This window comes from Heterocephalus glaber, unplaced genomic scaffold (genome assembly GCF_053883595.1).
Source record: "Heterocephalus glaber isolate CG9 unplaced genomic scaffold, H.glaber_assembly_v1.0 deba00000546, whole genome shotgun sequence".
NCBI classification, from domain to species: domain Eukaryota; kingdom Metazoa; phylum Chordata; class Mammalia; order Rodentia; family Bathyergidae; genus Heterocephalus; species Heterocephalus glaber.
In genome coordinates this window covers 38,403,795-38,424,489 of record NW_028258147.1, presented here as the reverse complement: position 1 = coordinate 38,424,489, position 20,695 = coordinate 38,403,795, and the positions used below count along the sequence as shown (strand labels likewise).

At 34.6% G+C, this 20,695-nt stretch overlaps 1 protein-coding gene across 6 annotated transcripts in view; it reads left to right on the top strand.

The window, feature by feature from the left end:
* The window catches only part of Rundc3b (RUN domain containing 3B), a 171,363-nt gene that overhangs the window by 69,638 nt on the left and 81,030 nt on the right, over positions 1-20,695 (top strand). For all 6 annotated transcript variants that reach the window (XM_087204491.1, XM_004862416.4, XM_021242644.2 and 3 more), the window contains 2 exons: positions 16,994-17,083; positions 19,222-19,302. In XM_087204491.1, coding sequence (XP_087060617.1) covers positions 16,994-17,083; positions 19,222-19,302 — 171 coding nt within the window. The remainder of the gene's footprint in view (positions 1-16,993; positions 17,084-19,221; positions 19,303-20,695) is intronic.

The window sequence follows — 20,695 nt, the reverse complement described above, 5'->3', positions numbered from 1 at the left end:
CTTAAATGTAAGATGCTTAGAGGACAACACATACGTAAATCTTTGTTTTGATTGGGAAGTAATTTCTTATGACAGCAAATGTACAAAGGACAAAAGAAGAATAGATAAATTGGACATAATTAAAATTTAAAACTTTGTGCTTCAAAGGACACCAACAAGAACATAAACAAATGACTCATAGAATGAGAGAAAATTTTGGGGAACCATGTACCTGATAAGGAAGTTGTATCTAGAAGGTATCTAGAATAAAGAACCTTTGCAAATAATAAAAAGCCTATTTAAAATGCACAAGAATCTAAGCATCTCTCCAAGGAAGCACCACAATAAATCCTAACATCCTAAGTCAGTAAGGAAATACAAATCAAAACCACGATGAAATGTTACATATCAACTAAGATGGCCATACTCAAAAGATTTCATGATAAAAAATGTTTATAAGAATTTGAAAAGATTGGATCCCTAACACATTGCCAGTGGAAAAATAAAATGCTGTAGCTACTTTGAAAAACAATTTGTGAGTTCCTCTAAAAGCTAAGCATAGACTTACCATAAGAGCCTGTGTGTATCTCTTAGGTGTGGATGTGTGTCTCTTTGTGTATATATCTATCTCCAAGAGAAGTGAAAACATATTTACAAAAAAGTGTGCCAGGCGTGGTGGCACACACCTGTTATCCCAGCACTCCAGAGGCTGAGGCAGGAATATTTCTGTGAGTTCAAAGCCCACCTGAACTATGTAGCAAGACTCTGTTTCAAAGAAACAAACAAAAAAAGTATACACATATACTTATAACAGCATCATTCATAATATCCCCAAAGTGGGAACAATCCAAATGTCCTGATGAATAAATAAAGTACAGTATATTCATTTAATGGAATATTATTCAGCCTTAAATGAATGGACTACTGATACATGGATGAATTTGTTTAAACATGGATGAATCTTGAAAACATGCCAGGTCAAAGAAATCAGTCACGAAAGACCAGATAACATAAAATTCTACTTATTCTTCATTATGAAATATCCAGAATAGATAAATCCATACAGACATAAATAAAGTTAATGGTTTTGCAGACTGGGGCTGGGAGAGTAGTTAGAGGGAAATGAGGCGTGTACTTGTGGGTACATGGTTTCCATCTGATATAATGAAAGTATGTTAAAATTGAGGTGACAGTGGCCCAATTCTGTACATATGGTAGATGCCATTGAATTGCACTTTAAGTGCAATTTAAATTGGTCAGTTGTATGGTGTGTGTACTAAGCTGCTTAAATATGTTAAGGCTTTTTGAAGTTATATGTGGATTATCTTTTTATTTATTTATTTATTTATTGGTACTGAGGATCGAACTCGGGTCCTCGGGCTTGCGCAGCAGGCGACGAAACCATGGAGCTAAATCCCCCGGCCCATAATCTTAATTTTTTTTTTAGGTTTTTGTTTATTTGTTGTTGTTTTTTTATTTTGGTACCAGGGATTGAACTCAAGTCCTTGCACTTGTGAGGCAGGCAGCAGAACCACTGAGCTAAATCCCCGGCCCCTATATGTGGATTATCGAAAGATAAATAAGACAGGTTTTGTAACAGGTTAGAAAGATGAATTCCACTATTGTACAAAGAAAACATAAAATCTCAGTAGACTGTCTCTAAGATAGTTCACTTTTAAACATTTATTGTCTTCTTGTTGAGAAAAGGGTTTGACTTACTAAATATTTCAAACCTCTTTTAGTAAGTCTCATCTCAAAACTTATTTTAAAATTTGCACCCAAGCAATAATTCCACATATTCTTGGAAAAAGTAAGAAAAAGCTTCAGGATATATTTGGAATTTTTCTACAATAAAAATAAGAATAATCTTCCAGCTCTTCCATATAGATATGGCATCTAAGAGTATTAAGTATTCTAACTACCCTTTTAAAATTGCTATTTATCACTTCTCGCTCGGCCTTTTGGCTAAGATCAAGTGTAGTAAAATTGCTGTTTAGAGAGAACTTGGAATTTCCATTATTAGTACAAGACTTCCTTTAATATTTTGTTCTCTATTAATTAGCTTGGCTTTACTCTGTCATCACTCTCTGCCTGTGGCCCAATGATAATTTTCTGTCTCCTTCCTAGGGATATCCCCCACCCTTGCTGGAAATGAAGTTCTCTTTTAAAGTAAATCCCAAATAATGAAATATAGCTAGTTGCTTTCTATAATTTCTGTTAGTGATCTTTATAGTACACATTTCTTCAGGAAATACAAAAGAGCATTAAGCCTGGCTTAGTGTCTTCCCAGAAGACTTTCACAGTTTTTAAATGATGAAAAAATATTTCACGAAATGATGCAGTTTTATATTCTAGCATTATTTTCTCATTTGACATATTTGTTTATGTATTTAAATGGACAAATAAAATTGTATATATTCATTGTGTACAATATATTGTTTTTAAATATGTATACATTATAGAAAGGCTAATAGAGCTAACACATGTAGTACTTCCCACATTGATTTTTTTGGTAAGAACACGAAGTTGCTTGGCAGTTTTCAAGAATACAATATATTAGCTATAGCCACCCTCTTACATAGGTGATGTCTTAAACTTACTTGTAACTAACTGAAATTTTATATTCTTAGACTGACATTTCCTCAGCTCTTCTGCTCCCCACCTCCTGGTAATCACCATTCTACTCTCTACTTCTATGAGTTTGACATTTTTAGATTCCACATGTAAATGAAAGCAGGGCATTATTTTCAGAATTAGGCATCAAGATTATGGAATGCTCATGTCATGTTGAGGGTATAAGAAAAAATAGATCCCAAAGCTTTTGGGTTAATTTCTTTTTCTTTTTTTTTCTTTTTTTTGGTACCGGGGATCAAACTCGGGTCCTTGCAGTTGCGAGGCAGGCTGCGGAACCACTGAGCTAAATCCCCGGCCCTGGGTTAATTTCTTTTACTTTTGGGGAGTACAATAAGTATTCATAGGTAGAGAACAGACAATAGGACAAATGGAAGATGAAAGATGTTTCCTATCACTTTTTTTTTTTTTTGGTACCAGGATCGAACTCTGGTCCTTGCGCTTGTGAGGCAGGTGACGAAACCACTGAGCTAAATCCCCGGGCTCCTTTCCTATCACTTTTGTTAAGTCTTCCAAGAGGAGTTTCATTTGTCCAAAATGATGAATTCCCATTTAACATCTGTTCTGAGACAAGCATAATATAAGATTTCTTTGTTTACATTGGATACTTGACTTTAAATACTACTTATAATTGTTTTCTTTTTATAAAAATTCAAAGAATTCCAAAAAACCTGGGAGGGGGGAGTTAATCATCCTTACTACTGAAAATAAAATTAGCCATTTTAAAAGCTGACATATTTTCCTTTAGTCTTTAATGAACACATTCTTAGAATAATGATTACAGTGTTCTGTTTCCTTTCCTATACATCCTGCTTTTAAATTTCATTTCACATTATAATGGTAATCATTTTCTAGCTTAACACTTTCATAAACATTTTAGTGGGCATACAATATAGGCCATAATATACCTCCTTTTCCTGTTGCTTGTTTGACTGTGTGGTACTTCATTGTGACTAATAATGCTGCAATGTGTGTGAAATAATGTGCTCAAAGTTTTTTTTCTCTGTAGCATCATTGCCTTGTGTAGATCTCAGGAATGGCGTTGTAATGTTAAATGGTATGCGTGCATTAAAGTTTTTGACACATATTTTCAAATTGCTGTCTAAAATGATGCTATTATTTTTTACTTTTACCAAAAGTTTGAGAATATCTTTTTTACTACACCCAAAGACGTGTAAGTTTTCATGGTATTATAAAGATCCTGTGCAACTTTTCCAGTTGTTTAAAAATCAGTTCCAGAAAATGAATATTTTTATGTGTATCATCCAATAGATTACTTCATAAGATTATTTGTACTTTCTTACGTACATGTTTATCAAGTATTTAATTATTAGTTAAATGAGTCTTAAATTTTTCTAGAGAAGTCCATTATAATTTATGTATAGGACTAAGTGGTAGCATGTTCACAATAAGAGGAGACTTACACTGTCTCACTTCAGGTCAGATATACCAGGGTTTGAATCCTAGCTCAGTCTTGACCAGTTGCGTGAATAAACTAGTAAATTTTGTTCTTCTTTAAGCCTCATATTTTCTCATATATAAAATAACAATGATGCCAATTTCATGGGGTTCTAGGCATTAAATTTGATAATTTATTAAATTAGAAAGTATCAGCCAGTTCTTATACAAAGTAAGCACTTATACTAAAAAGTTTATTACAAATATAAAATCAAAGACAGTGTGATGTAGTGAAATAATTTTTAATGTTGCATGTTCAAATTTTGTTATTAAAGTTATTTTTAAATAAATAATTTTGTAATGTGTAAAATAAAAACTGATTTTCGGATTAAAGTTCATAAACATCAACTGGCATTAAGAAATACTTACCAATCCTACCTGGTTTCCTAGTAGCTCTGCTTTTCCACTCTCCTATAATGAAGGAATATATTGTACCATTTTCTTTCTCAGGAAATCTTTTTCATTAAGTTTATTGGTACATTTTAGGTATACAATACAGTTACATTCATCACTGGGATCTTGTACTTTTACATGATGTATGTTGCTTCTTATTTTTTTCTCCATTCCCCTGCCCTCCCTTCACCCCCTCCATCCTTCCCTGTTTACCTAGAATTTGTTCCCAATTTTTTTCTTTTCTCATATTTTTCTTTTCCCTTCTTTCCTTTCCCCTACCCCTCCCACTTCCCCTACTCCTTTTCTTCCTATTTCACATTATCAGTTATACATTTTGATCCTCATTTACACTTTTAGTTTTTCATACCAGATAAACTATTCAGTATTTACACATGTGTCCTGTTTATTTCACTTAAGAGTATGGGCTCAATGTGCATCCATTTAGCTGTAAATGTCCCTAGTTTCTCATTCTATATGGCTGAGTAGCACTCCATTTTAAGAAAAAAAACACGTCTTCTTTATTCAGTCTCCAGTTGATAGGCAGTTGGGCTGTTTCCAAGTTTTAGCTATTAGAAACTGTGCCACTATAAACATGGGTGCGCATATATCACTGTGGTATGATTCTTTTAATTCTTTGGGGAAGATATCAAGCAGAGCAATAGCTGGGTCCTCTAATCATAGTATTTTGAGGTACCTCCATATTGATTTCCACAGTGGTTGCACTAGTCTGCACTCCCACCAACAGTAGAGAAGGGTTCCTTTCTCCCCACAACCCTGCCAGAATTTATTGGTTGACTTCTCTCTTTTTTTTTGGTACTGGGGATTGAACTCGGGTCCTTTCAGCAGGCGGCGAAACCACTGAGCTAAATCCCCGGCCTGGTTGGTTTCTTGATAGCAGCCATTCTTTCTGGGGTGAGGTGGAATCTCAGCGTTGTTTTCATCTGCATCTCTCGAATGACCAGTGATGTTGAACATTTTTTCATATGCTTATTTACTGCTTTTACTTCGTTGTCTGAGAAATGTCTGTTCATTTCAGCTGCCCATTTTTGAGTTGGGTCTTTTATATTTGGGGGAGGTCTGATTTTTTTTAGTTCTTTATATATTCTAGATAGCAGTCCTTTGTCAGAGTAACAACTGGTAAAAAATTTTTCCCACATTATAGATTGTCTCTTAGTTCTCTTGGTGGTTTCTCTTGCAGTGCAGAAGCTTTTTAATAAGATGAGATCCCAGTTGTTAATTCTTTGTGCTAATTCCTGTGTTACTGAGGATTTATTCATAAAGTCTTTTCCTATGCCAATATCTTTGAGAGTTATACCCAACTTATCTTCCAGCAAGTTTAGTGTTTCAGTTTTAATATTTAGATCATTAATCCACTTTGATTTTAGTTTAGTGCATGGTGAAAGATAGGGGTCTAGTTTTAATCTTTGGCAAGTTGAAATCCAGTTTTTCCAACACCATTTATTGAAGAGGCTATCTTTCCTCCAGTGAGGATGGTTGGCTCCTTTGTCAAAGATGAGGTAGCTGAGTTTATCTGGAGTTGTTTCTGCGTCTTCTAATCAGTTCCACTGATCCTCGGGTTTGTTTCTTTGCCAGTACAATGCTGTTTTTATCGCAGTAGGTTTGTAGTATAGTTTCAGTTGGGGATTGTGATACCCCCAGCCATGTCTCTGTTGCCTAGAATTGCTTTTGCTATTCTAGGTCTCTTCTTGTTCCAAATGAATTTTTGAATTATTTTCTCTAGTTCTGTGCAATATACTGTTGGGATTTCATTCGGGATTGAATTGAATCTACATAGCAGTTTTGGAAGTATGGCCATTTTTACTATATTGGTTCTTCCTACCCAGGAGCAAGGGATGTCTTTCCATTTTCTGATATCCTCTTTGATCTCTTTTTTCAGAGTGTTGTAGTTCTCAGTGTAGAGGTCTTTTGTTTCCTTCATTAGATTGATTCCTAGATATTTCATTTTTGGGGATGCTATTGTGAAAGGAATTATTTCCCTAATTTTTCTCTCAGTGAATCTATTATTTGTGTACAAGAAGACTATTGAGTTTTGAGTGTTGACCCTGTATCCAGGAGCTCTACTGAATCTGTCAATTAAGTCTTGAAGTCTTTGGGCGGAGTATTTTGGATCTTCTACATAAAGTGTCATATTGTCATCAAATAATGACAGTTTAACTTCTTCCTTTCCTATCTTTATTCCTTTTATTTCTTTCTCTTGTCTAATTGTGGTGGCTAATGTTTCCAGAACTATATTGAACAGGAGTGGTGATATTGGATATCCTTGTCTTGTTCCTGATTTTAGGGTAAAGGTTTTCAGTTTTTGACCATTCAGTATGATGTTGGTTGTTAGCCTTTATTAGGTTGAGATAAAGACCATCTATGATGAGCATTCATGGTTTCTAGTTCTTCCATATGCTAGGCATTCATGGCTTCCATCATGGTCCTGAACTCATCTATTTTTTTTTAATCTGTTTCTGTTCTAGAGTCACTAATCATGTCTTTCATTCTGTTCACTATCTCTGTAGTTATCTGGGAAATTATTTCTGTTTTGAATTTTTCTAGAGCCTCATTCATCTGTTTTGTTACTTCCTGTGCTATCATTTCAGGGTGTCCAGGTGGTTGATTATCAGACTTTTTCTCGTTTCCCCCAGAATTTGCCTTTGGTGAGCTGTAAGTCTGGGTTTGTGCCTTACTTAGGTGTCTTCTCATCTATTTTTGTTGTTGGTACTGTTTTTGGTTTAATTCCTGGGTTGATACTTCAATATTGCTTATAGTAAGTATCTTTGTTACTTGTTTTCAGAACCCTTATGGAATGATTGCTTCTCAGAGTTGTCTTCCAGACATAGCTGGTCTTTAGGTTTTGAGTCTCTAATGAGTCTTAGGCAGTCTCTTTTTCAGTATACCAGGAAGGACAACTGATTAGATCAATCACAACACCTTAGCCCAAATGATACATTTAGCACCAACAATACCATCGAGCACAGCTTAGAAAATGACAATTTGTGGTAGTTATTAATCTATCACCTTTAACCATGTGAATTAAATAAAAATTGAGAACCAGCCCGAAACATGTTTACTGTGAATAAACTATTCAATATAGCAACTTTACCCTTTGGGATAGGATTTAGAAGGGGTTGGGGAGGGAGAGATAGAGAGGAAAAGGTTAGAAGTGAGGCCATACGACATAGGATGATCACACAAACTCTAGGAGACTGTTGAAGACCAGAGGAAAAGACAGAATGAAAGAACAAAGACAAGAACAGAACAAGCTAACAGCAATAGGGAAGCTAGAAACTGTATTCACTTTCCTTTCAAACTAACGACGATTGAGAGAAGGAAAAAGAGAGAAGAAAAGAAAAATAAGAAATCAGAATCAGGACAGGAAAAGGAACAGAAAATGAAAGAAATGAAGAACAAGGTGGGAGAGAGAATGAGAGTGAGAGATAAAGACAAGAAAAAAGTAAAAGAAGAAAGACAAATTTGAAAAAAGAAAAAATAAAATAAAAAAATAAAAATTAAAAATTTAGTGTTTTCTTTATCCGTTCATCTGTCGATGGACATACAGGATGCCTCCAAGATCTAGTTATTATCAGGTGTGCTGCTATAAACATGGATATGTATATATCACTCTTGTATGATGTGTTTAACTCTTTTTGGATGATATCTGAAAGGTGAGTAGCTGAGTCAAATGGAATTTTATTTTTGCTTTCTCTAGTTCTGTAAGGAATGTTCTTGATATTTTGAATGAGATTGCGTTAAATCTATATAACAGTTTCAGATGGATGACTATTTTTACTATATTGGTTTTGCCTGTCTAGGAATGGGGAATGTCTTTCCATTTTCTGATACCCTCCTCTGATACCCTCCTTTTTTAGAGTACTATAGTCTTCAATCTGTAGGTCTTTCACTTCCTTTATTAGATTGATTTTCAAGTATTTTATTTTTCTTGGTGCTATTGTGAAAGGTATTGTATCCTTAATTTCTGTCTCAGTGAGTTTGTGTAGAGGAGTGCTGTTGGTTTTGACTTTGTATCTTGCTATGCTATTGAACTTGGTTATTAATTCTAGGAGTCTTGTGGTGGAGTTTTTGAGGGTCTTCTGTGTAGAGGATCATGTCATCTGCAAATAATGATAATTTCTTCCTTTCCTATCCATATCCATTTTATTTCTGTCTCTTTTTTGACTGCTCTAGTGTTTTGAGAACTGTATTGAACAGGAGTAGTGATAGTAGATATCCATGTCTTGTTCTTGATTTTAGAGGGAAAGCTTTCAGCCTCTCTTCATTTAGTATGATGTTGGCCATTGATTTTTCATAAATAGCTTTTATCAGACTGAAATAAAGACCTTCTATTCCTATTTTTCTTCAGGATTGTTATGAATTTTGGAATTTTTCAAATGCTTTTTCTGCATGTATTGATATGACCAGGTGATTTTTGTCCTTGGCTCTGTTTATGTGGTAGAATGGACCCTCGAGTTAGGACTGGCTTGACATATGAACAACTTGAGTTGGAACTGGTATTTTAGTTTTAACTTATGAACAAAGGACTGGCTTGACATATGAACAACTTGAGTTAGAACTGGCGTTTTAGTTTTAACGTATGAACAAAGTCTTGAGTTATGACTTGTTTGATGGCCACTTGTGCTTCCAGGTGGTCTCAGTTACAGATTCAACTCTTAAAGAATATTGGAAGGAACATTACAACATCCTTTCTAGGGTATGGTTAATTGCTAAATTCTGGGCCAGTGTATCTCAAAGGACACTGAGATCTGCCTGTGTACAGGAGAGAGACTTCGAAGGCTGTGTAGAGAATCATGAGCCTTCAATTGACCAACTTGAGTTACAATCATCCCTTGCAAATGAATTGAGTTTGAAAGTCAAGAATCCACAGTGTATTACATTTACTGATTTGTGTATGTTGAACCCCTACTGTATCACTGGAATGAATGCTACTTGGCCATGAAGTATGATCTTTTTGATGATTTGCTGCATTGTGTTTACCAGTATCTTATTGAGGTTTTTGTATTGATGATTGTTTAAAGATACTGCCCTGTACTCTTTTTTTGGTTGGGTTATTTTCTGGTTTTGGAATCAGGGTAATGCTTGCTTCCAGGAATGACTCTGGGAATACTGCTTCCCTTTTGATTTCATTAAAGAATCTGAGGATTGTTGGTGTTAGATAGTCTCTAAAGTTCTTTTAGAATTCAGCAATGAATCCGTTGGAATCTATGCTTTTTTGAGTTGTTATTTTTTTATTCTTCAATTTCACTGGCTGATATTGGACCATTTAGGATCTTTGTATATTGATTTAACTTTGGTAGTTCATATGTGTCTAGGAATTTATCCAAGTCTTGTGAATATTCCATTTTATTAGAGTACAGCTTCTCAAAGTAGCTAAGAATCTTCTGGCTTTTGACAGAATCATTGTGATTTTGCCTTTTCAATTTCTAATTGCATGGATTTGGGTTTTTTGCTTAGTGTTAATTTTATGAAGTTGACTGTGCAGGTATTTGGTTTTATATGTTTATAATTGTTAACTCTTCTGTTGAAATTGTTCCCTTAACCCCTATGTCGTTACCTCCTTTGTATATTCTTAGAAGTCTTGACCTGAACTCCACTTTGTCTGAAATTAGGATAGCTACTCCTGCTTTTTTCCTGCTTCTCATTGCATGGAGTATTGTTTTCTATCCTTAGATTTTTAATGTGAGAGTTTTTTAATTAGATGTTTCTTTACACTGCATATTGTTAGGTTTTCTTTCTTGATCCATTCTGCCAATCAGTGTCTTTTTTTTTTTTTTTTGATACTGGGGATTGAACTCAGGACCTCGAACTTTCAAGGCAGGTGGCAGAACCACTGAGCTAAATCTCCGGCCCCAGTCAGTGTCTTTTGATTGGAGATCTGAGATTATTCACATTGTGAGTTATTAGTGAGAGGTATTAACTTATTCATGTCTGTCTTAGTTAACTTTTCTCATTGCTAAGACCAAATACCCAATACCCAAAGTTAAAGGAGGAAAGGTTTATTTCAGCTCACAGTTTGTAGAAGTTTCAGTCCATAGTTGGCTGGTTCTAAGGGCGGGTGGCATGATAGAGGAGCATCACAGAGGAGAAATAGTCCATGGCAAGCAGGAAAGAGATAGCAAAGGAGCAAGTAGAAGCAGGTGGAAACAGCCACTTTCTTTCCCTTTATATTTCATCCTGGCTGCAAGTTTATTGAGTGGTGCTACCCATACTTAGGGTGGGGCACCCTTAATCATAGCATTACACTCTTAATCCCAGCATCACACACCCTTGTCCAGCCACCATTGAAACTCCCCATCTGTGACTGCATGAGGCTTTTGGGGGACATTTAGATTCAAGCCATAACACTGTTACTGCATTATTTGCCTTTTACTGATTTCCCTTTTCCCCCTTTCACTTAGCGTATTCATTCTTTTTGATATATTGGAATTGTTGGCTTTATTATCTCTTTCTAGGATATCCTTGAGAATTTTTTGTAATGCTGGTTTGGTAGTCATAAATTTCTTGAGGTGTTGCTTGTCATGGAAATACCTTATTTCTTTATCAATTTTAAAGGAAAGTTTTGCAAGGTGTATAAATCAGAGTTGGAAGTTGTGACCTTTAGGCTTGAAACGCTTTAAGCCCTCCTGATCTTTAACTTTTGGGTAGAGAAGTCTCCTGTAATTCTAATGGGTTTAAATTTATATGAGATTTGTTGCCTTTCTTTAGCAGATTTTAAGATTTTGTCCCTAGGCTGGACTTCTGGTATTTCAAGTATAATGTGGTGCGGAGAGGTTCATCTTTGGTCATAGTTGTTTAGGGATCTATATGCCTCACTTTTATGCGTGTTTATTTCTTTTCTTATATTTGGGGAGTTTTCTGCCATTATTTCTGTGAACAGGTTTGGTATGCCATTTGTGTTGTCTTATGATTTTTTTCATTTATTCCAGTTACTCTTAGATTAGTCTTCTTTGCATAATCTAGCAATGTTGGACCAATTTTTTATGTTCTCTTGCTTTCAAGGTGTCTTTGTGTAATTAGTCTTTGAATACATCATTGTCTGCTTTGAAGACGTCATTGAAATTCTGTCCTCACATTGTTTGGTTCTGCTGCCCATACTTTCTGCATGATTTTTAATCTTCTGGATTTCTATTTGAAGTATTTTCATGGACTCTAATTCTTTGGTAAACTGGTCACTCATGTTTTGTATCATTTTGATTAGCTTATCTAGCTTTTTTATTAGTGTATTCTGAAAGCTTCTGTATCTTTTTGATTATTACTTTCAATATCTGTTTAGTTATAGCTTCTCAAATCCTGCTGAGTATCTCTTTGAGCTGTTTTCTAACTTCCTCTGTAATCCTTTTGACAAATTTGTGTGGTTTATACTATTCTGGCCTTCAGGTGCCCCCCTGGATTGGCTTTGGGGAAGTTGGGAGTTTTGAGAGGCATTTTGTTGCCTTGTCTTCTCATATTTCTGTTTGTTTTCTGCTGAGGTTTGTGAATCGTTATAGTGTAAAGACTTCATTGCTAGTATAGAGATGTTGTTAGTTGATTTTTATTGATGTACTTTGGCCATGGCTAACTAATCCTTTGCCTCAGCCCCATGATCTGACCACCTTGATTTATTCAGGAAGGCAGAATGCAGTGTAGCTAGCCCAGCAACCAAGTTCTCTGGGAAGGTACTCCAGCGTTAATGTCACAAAGGTAATCTGAATGTTGGCTTACAGAAAAATAACAGTGTCAAGTGAATCAGCTAGAGTAGTATCATCTAAGACAAATAGATATTAGCATACCGTTAAAACCAATTATGTACCACCCTTAATCCTAGAGAAGAAATTAAAAATTACAGTAATACCTTGGCTCAGGAATGCTTCTGTTCGTGAACAATTCAATTTGCAAGTGTATTGTCTTAGAAGTGCATTATTTTAAATATTTGTAGCTAAGAATAATTTTCTAGCCAGCGTAAAAACAATTGGAAAGAGTATAACTAAACCAAGTGTGATGCCCTACATTTGTAATCCTAGTTACTTGGGAGGCTGAGGAAAGAGGATTGCAAGTTAGTGGCCAGCCTGGGCAACTTAACAAGATACTGTCTCAAAATAAAAAATACAAAGAGGCTGGGGATGTAGCTCCTCTGGGTTGGATCTCTCATAACACAATCAATCGATCATTCTTGCCGGGGGAGCCGGAGATGTGGCTCAGTTTGAGACCCTGAATTTAATCCCCAGTTCCCAAGGAGCAGAGAGGGTTGGGATGATGAGGTAAGACCCTAATGAAAGTGGAGTGCTTTATTCCAGATCATAGTAACTACTTATGGTTTTTACTTTTAAAATATGAAATTGTACTTAATGCCATCATCTGACATAAATGTTTAATGGAATTTTATGTATTTTTTTACCTTGGTACTTTCAATATTTATATGTTCTTGGAATTCAGTTCACTGTTGTGTTTTGTTAGATTTTTCTTAGAAAAATATTTTCTTTAGAACAAAAAATATTTTTAACAAAAGAACACTTATTGTATTAGTTATCTCAACCTTTATTCTTGGCTTATGTAATTGTATAATCTTAGTTAAATAAGCAAACTTGATAAAATTACAGTTTTTCTATGAGACAAAATGAAAACATTGAACTTTTATTTCTTTTGAAAGTAATTATAACAAGAATCAGATTTTCAGTAAAAATTATTCATATCTTAGTTTAAGGAATAAAGAATTAATTTTCCCAAATAGTTTCTACCTCTTTAATACTTAAAAATGACTTAAATCTTCAATTAAAGATAAGAAAATTTTTTTTCGGTTAGTTCAGTTATTTTCTACATACTGAATTTTTAAAAACTTATCTCAAACTTAGAAGTACACTTTTTGAAAAAATGCTTTTTATATAACCAGAACTAATAATGAAAAAAAATTCAGCTTATAATGGACAATTATCTTATCTACCCTTTTCTCCTCAGTTTGTCCTGTGTTGCTGTTATATTAAATCAGGCCTATGCAGTGTTATGCTTGAGTTATGACTTCATTTAATAGTAGAATCATTGATTTCACATATAGTTAGCATTTTATTTGTCTTTAAAAGATCATTAATTTAAGAAATGATGCATTTGCTACTGAGTAAAAGTAAAGCCCCTGTCTCATCAAAACAATATTTTCTGTACAAAAATATAAAAGATATTTAGACTTTTAAAAATCTTTGAAACTAGCTAATTTTGTTTTCGTTGTTGTTCAACAGTCTTTAACACAATGATGACACTGATAAGCAAGCAAGAATGTTTTTATTTGGTTTTTGTTTTGTTTGTTTTTTCCCCAGTACCGGGGTCGAACTCAGGACCTTGCACTTGCAAGCCAGGTGGTGGCACCACTGAGCTAAATCCCCGGCCCTTAAGCAAGAATATTTTTGTTTATTGGGAGATTTATAATTGTACTGATTCAGTCTCTTTTTTAAATTTAATTTTATTGGTACATTTTAGGTATACAATATGGTATTCATCATTGGAGATTTGCACCTTTACATAATCTGTCTTGGTTTTTATTTCTTCCCCCTTGCCCAGCCCTCCCTTCAACCCCTCCATCCCTCCCTATTTACAAAGACTTTGTTTCCATTTTTTCATTTTCTCATATTAAGCAAGAATATTTTTGACCTGACTCTTAGAATGTAATTACAAACCATGGTGGGCTCATTATGGGAAATTTAAAAAGTAGACTTTTCCTTATATAAAAAATAGAGGAATAATGGGTGATTCCCAGTATTAAAAAACAGAATTCTTTTTAAAAGAATATGTCCCATGGGCCAGGGATTTAGCTCAGTGATTTCGCTGCCTGCTGCGCAAGTGCAAGGACCTGAGTTTGATCCCCGGTACCAAAAAAAAAAAAAAAAAAAGAATATGTCCCACAAAATGTGATGGTCTAGAATCGCTGGAAACATAGTTCTTGCAGGATTCAGTAATGTATTCTGCTAACAGGCAATTTAGTCATTGGGGTGAGGACAAAAATCTCAGGTACGTGTATTTACCTAAGTAACTATTCGTGGAATACTTCAAATGAATATATAAAAGATCTTACTTATTTCAGTAGTCTTTGTTAGGCTGGAGATTTTAGTTTTTCTCTTTTTATATGAATTAGTAAAAGCAACTCTGAGTGCAGTATATATTCCAGGCTAGTCCCCTACCATATTTGCTTGCAGCCTTACATCTGTCAGAAGGTAAATAGCTGCCTCTTATTTTCATCATCATACTTTTTATTCATTTAAAATTCTTTATGAGCCATAGGTTGAATTCTCTTTAAATGTTTTGGCTTTACAAGAAGCAGTATGGTTTAATAAAAAATATATAGAATTTAAAATAAGAGTTGGGTTGCCTCTTTGGATAGTTCATATATATGAGCTTCAGAAAAGTGTTTTAACCTTTGTCTTGATGGTAAATTTGAAACTAAGGATTACTTCTTAGTTACTTCATTTTTTTCCTCAACTATGAAATGATGTTTTTATGAAATTGGTAAGCTGTGAACAACTGTTCAGAATTAATGGTGAGATTATGAGCATGTTTAAACCTTTTTGCAGCCTTTATAAGTTTATGAATACTGAAAAGAGCAAGACATTTTATTTACTAAATGATGTTATGTTTTAGTGGAGTGGTATTCACTGTATGTAAAATAAATAGATACAAAAATGCAACACTCTCTGGTTATTAAACATAAACTAGTTTTTACATATTACAGTGTTTTTGTGAAAAATACCTTAGACCCTATTATGATTATTTTCTGAAAAGAATTTTAAAAATGAATATTAACCAAAACAAAGTTTTACATGAGTTACTAAAGACAGATCGATATTCACATTTTTGTCAAAGAGATAATGAGTAGTTTCTTTCTCGTATGCAGCCACCTTGGTAGCCCCTCTATTAGTATTGCAGTATTAAAATTAGCATATACTGTATTAGTAGTGATCACACCTTCCAACTTCTTAATTTAAATCAGTAATCCTTAAAATTACAGGAAAATAAATTATTTTGTTATAAGTTGTATTAGCCAGTTTTCTTGTCATTAAGGTACAATACCCAACACCCACAAATTGAAAAGGAGAGAATTAATTTGCTCATGGTTTCAGTCCATGATTGGCTGGCTCCAACGCAGAAACATCATGGAGGAAGGAAGCACATCTTGGAGCAAAACTGGTTTTTAAGTTCATGGCAACCTAGAAGCAGAGCAGAGGAAGTGTACTAGAGAAGAAGTGGGTAAGGACCAGACCAAGGCCATGCCTCCATGTCCCACCCAGACATACCTAGAAGTGTGTTCCACCAATTTCCAATCAAATTGAACCCCACCCTAACTGCAACCACCCCCCTTTGCAACTTGCTACCAAAACATATCTCTTTATACCATACTTAATCCCCAAATAAACACAACAGCAAATTCATACTTGCGTCTGTTGTGGTTTAGATCTAGAGTGTCCCTCAAAAGCCCCATCCATGTATTCAGAGGTGGGCTTCTGAAAGGTGATTGATCATGGGGGTGTTGTACTCATGCGTGAGTAGTCTGCTTATAAGTTCATAGCTGAACTAGTCCTGTTCAGAGGTGGTGACTGGTCAGAAAAGGAGGTCACTGGAAGCATAACCTGAAAGACTCTTCCCTTCATTCTTTGCTTTCTGGCCACCATAATGTGAGAGCTTTTCCTTCATCGTGCCCCCGCCATCCTCTTTCCATTTTGAGCCAGCTGACCATGGACTGAACCAGGGAGCCAAAATAAACCTCTCCTCCTTTAAGTTGTGGTTGTCACATATTCTGTGCAGCAACAGGGAAGTGACTGAGAGACACTGCCTAAGATAATACAGTATCTTGCATACCATTGGAAATGCAACTACCTCTTAAAGTCTCAACAGTTCTAGCATTTTTCAAAAGTCCGAGTCTTTTCTAAGACTCAAGACAAACTCTTAGCTGTGAATCTCTGTAAAAATAAAAAACAAGTTATATAACCTTAAGGTCCAATGGCACAGGGCAAATATTACCATTCCAAAAGAAAGGAATAGGGGCCAGGGATTTAGCTCAGTGGTTCCGCCGCCTCCTTCTCAAGGCAAGGTCTTGAGTTCAGTCCTCGGTACAAAAAAAAAACAAAAACCAAAGGAAAGGACTAGAGGAATAGAAAAGAATTGGACAAAAGCAGGACTGAAACTCCAACATAACTGCCACATACTGGTAAGTATAAGATTATGGTCGACATAGTTTGGGAGACAGACCAGCGTAAGTGACTAAATTTGCTACTTTTCACTTTACATTCATATTGCTTTACTACTAGGAAAAAATTCTGGGCACCCTAGACCCATTAGAAGAGTCATTTTAGGGACTGTTTTCAATAGAGATGAAAATACGTGAGGAGAATGCTTTTTGTTATCATGTCAGGTTTGACTTTTTTTTTGTCTAAATATCTTCAGGACCTCAGTGATCAAAATTGCACTCTTTCTGTGTTATTTCAGGCTGTAAATGATTTCTTGAGATCAAACTTTATTCTGTTTTGAATTTAATGTATTATTATTTCATTCTTAGGAGATTTTATGATGATGGAGCAATTGTCTTGGGTGAGGAAGCAAATATGCTAGCTGGCATGCTGCTTGGGCTCAATGCTATTGATTTCAGGTAGGTAGTATTTAACTAAGTGAGGTAAGTTTTTATATTTTTCTACCTCCTACTAGTTTCTACTCATAATTTTTCTTTTTCAGTGTTCTAAGTAAAACAGTTGAATGTCAATATTTGATTCTTGTTATTCTCTTCCAAATCAATTCGTTTTCTAAATGACTTTTCTCTTAGAAAAGTGATGGTCTCAAACTTAAGGAACTGACAGACTTGCTCATTTGCTTGTGTAAGGTGAAAGCTTAGACTACATCTGCCTCATATTGCCACCAGGCACCACACTACCAGCACTGAAGGAAGGCTTTGGATCTTAACATTTGCTTTTATTATCAACAAGATGAATTGGTTTCAGACTAAGATAACAAGTACTAAAAATAGGCATTGTAAATTCTTTCTAGATTTATAGAAGAATCTTTTTGCATTTCTTTAGTTGATACCAGATTTTATGTTATATTAAAGGTAAAAGGTTTAAACCACGTATGGTGGTGCATGCCTGTAATCCCAGCACTCTGGGAGGCTGAGGCAAGAGGATCATAATTTTGAGCCCAGCCTGGGCAATTTAGAGACTGAGCAAGATCCTGTCTCAAAATAAAAAAAGAGCTGGTGGGGTGTCTCAGTAGAAAGGTGCTGAATTCAATCCCCAATGCCACAAAAATAAGATAAAAGAAAGTTAAAAGTTTGTCTATGTATTGTATACCTAAAATGTACCAATAAAATTAATTTTAAAAGTTTATCTATGAGAAAGCTGAAAGAGTGAATGAAAGATTATATTTTTATTGAAATAGAAGATTTGAAAATTCAAGAATGCAGTACTAACAAAATAAGACTTTAATGACTTTAGGTCTTAAATTTTAAAATCTGCCATTTTCATTGAATTTATCTAGTAAATCAGTTTTTAAAATGTTATTTTATAACTTTCTTCTGCTTATGATTTAATAAACTAGTATTAAGTTAATTTGTTTGATTTTTAGAATGAACTTGATAGGTAGAAAGGTTTTTTGTTTTTTATTCCTGTAAGATTGTTAACTTTTTACATGGCTTTGTCTAAAATCTTTAAAGCCTTGGTTTTATTTGTTTGTTGTTTTTGGTTAACAAAACAAAACACCTGGGATAAAGATGTTAACTATTGGTTTATTGTAACCCATTGACACTGTGTAATCATATGAAAGCAAATATCTTAGAGATAATATTAGTAATGTTTCTGTAAATTAAGGAAAGCCCATATAAAGTGTTGTCACTTTAATTGGACCCTTATTCAAGTTCGGAAAAGTATCAATACTAATACAGTGGAACAAGTATTTTAGCAAACAGACTTCTGAAACAAGCTAGAAGGTGGTAGTTTATAGATGGCCTTTTTCCTTTGAAAGATCAACCTATACCTTATTTGTATGCCTATAAGATGTCCTTTTATTTTAAATAACAGACATATTTCTAGAAAATGTTCTTTATTCTTTTAACAATAGAAATCATAAAACTAAAGAACTTTTTTTGTGTGTTCCATCACTTAAAATTAACTGAGGGCAGGGCCGGGGATTTAGCTCAGTGGTTTCAACGCCTGCTGCGCAAGCGCAAGGACCTGAGTTCGATCCCCGGTACCAAAAAAAAATTAACTGAGGGCTAGATTTCCTTACTGGCTCTACAAGACTCACCGCATGACTGGCCTTTTCCCTGTTCCCAGGGTCTGAAGGGCTGACTGGAGATGACAGGATTTTCAGCATCCTTCCTAGGTCTAAGATCTAAGTCTTTTCAACTCTTATTTTCTAATCCATCAGATATTTTAGGGGATGTACAGTATCACCTGAGAACTTGCTTGTAAATGTGAAGAACGAATCATCCTTTCAAAGTTCTCTAGTGACATCCTGAAAGTCTGGTAGAGACCAAGATACTATCAGACAAGGTTTGAGCAGATTTCTCAGCAAATTTTACTTTTGCCTCTTAATAAATTATTATGTACAATGCTTTTGGTATTGAAGGTAGAATATTTTTGAGGAGTTTGGGGGAACAAATAACAAATTACAAACCAAAAAATTCACCTGAAATGTGATGAATGATGTTCAGCAAAAATTGTATAAACTGTTATAAAACAGTTAAAGTTGAAGTCATGTTCATGTATTGAAACAGAATGTTTATTGTCTGCTTCTTAGCTTCTGCCTAAAGGGAGAAGGTTTGGACGGCAGCTTCCCTGCTGTAATAGACTATACACCATATTTGAAGTTTACACAAAGGTATTTGCTGCTTTGAAACATGTTGTGAAATCTTAACTCATAATTGAATGTTCATTGTTGTGCAGTGATCATCTAGGTCAGGCTACTTTTTATAAAATATTTGTTTCTGTTTTAGAAATGATTAGAGTATAAATTCCAGTTGCATTTTAATATTTATATAACTATATACTTTTTGCATAATTACAATCTCAATGTATTTTTTACATACAAAAACATTTATATTGCTGTAATTATTATAGAACAGTAATAACTTTAGTTGCTCTGAAATGGTCCATTAGATTTCAAAACTATAACTTACTGTTTAATTATTTTCCATTTTATCTTCATTATAAAGAATAATGAACATCATCGTACACATCAATTTTCCTTTAGCTTCTATTATAATTTTTAAATTGTTTTGGATAAATTAATGAAAATTTTGGTGACTCTTAAAAAGTATATGTTTATAAAAGAGATGTACTGATTTATCCTACTACTAATATTGTGTGAGATTTCTGGATTTTCCAGTCTCATCAGCATTAAAAGTTAATCAAATGAGCCAGGACCAATGGTGTATGCCTGTAATCCCAACTACAGTACTGGGGAGGGTGAGGTAGGAAGATAATAGGTTTGAGGCCAAACTACACAATTTCATGAGACTCTGACTCATAATAAAAAATGAAAAGTGGTGGGAGTATGCCTCAGTAGTAGAGCACCTCTGATTCAATCCCCAGTATCATAAGAAATGAAAGAAAAAAGTAAGGAAAGAAAAGAAGGAAAGGAGGGAGGGAGGGAGGGAGGGAGGCTGTAGCTGTTTCTAGGTCTAGTTTAAAAATTGATCCTCTGAATAGCACGATAATCTGTATGTACTTCTAAAGTTATAATCAGGCTAAAGGTAAGGTACTATGCGTGTGTGTGTATGTGTGTAAAGCATACATGCATGTAGTACAGGGACACCACACATGCATGCAAAATGCATTTATTGATTGCCTAACATAGGAAAGATATTTTGCTATGTGTCAGGTATACATAGCTATTAAAACTCGAGGGCCTTGAGGAACTTCTGAAGGAGCATGGTCTTTGTCTGAAGAAAACCACTATCTAGTAAAAGAAGTCATTGATATTTCAAAAGTAGGAATTTGAAGATATTTTGAATGGTGTGGAAGAAGGAGGAATAGTGTATTTTGACATCAAGATTTCTAACTTAAGTGTATCCCTTGGGTAAAGGGATGATTCATATTACATTAAGTCTACAAAAATATAGCAAGGAGATGTTTTGAGCAAGCATACAATTACATTGTTTGGAATATATTGAATTATAGGACATTTTGTGAAGATAATCAATACTTCAAAACAGTAATAATATTTTCTGAATGTTTATTATATATCAGGCACTGTTCTAAGCGCTTTGTTT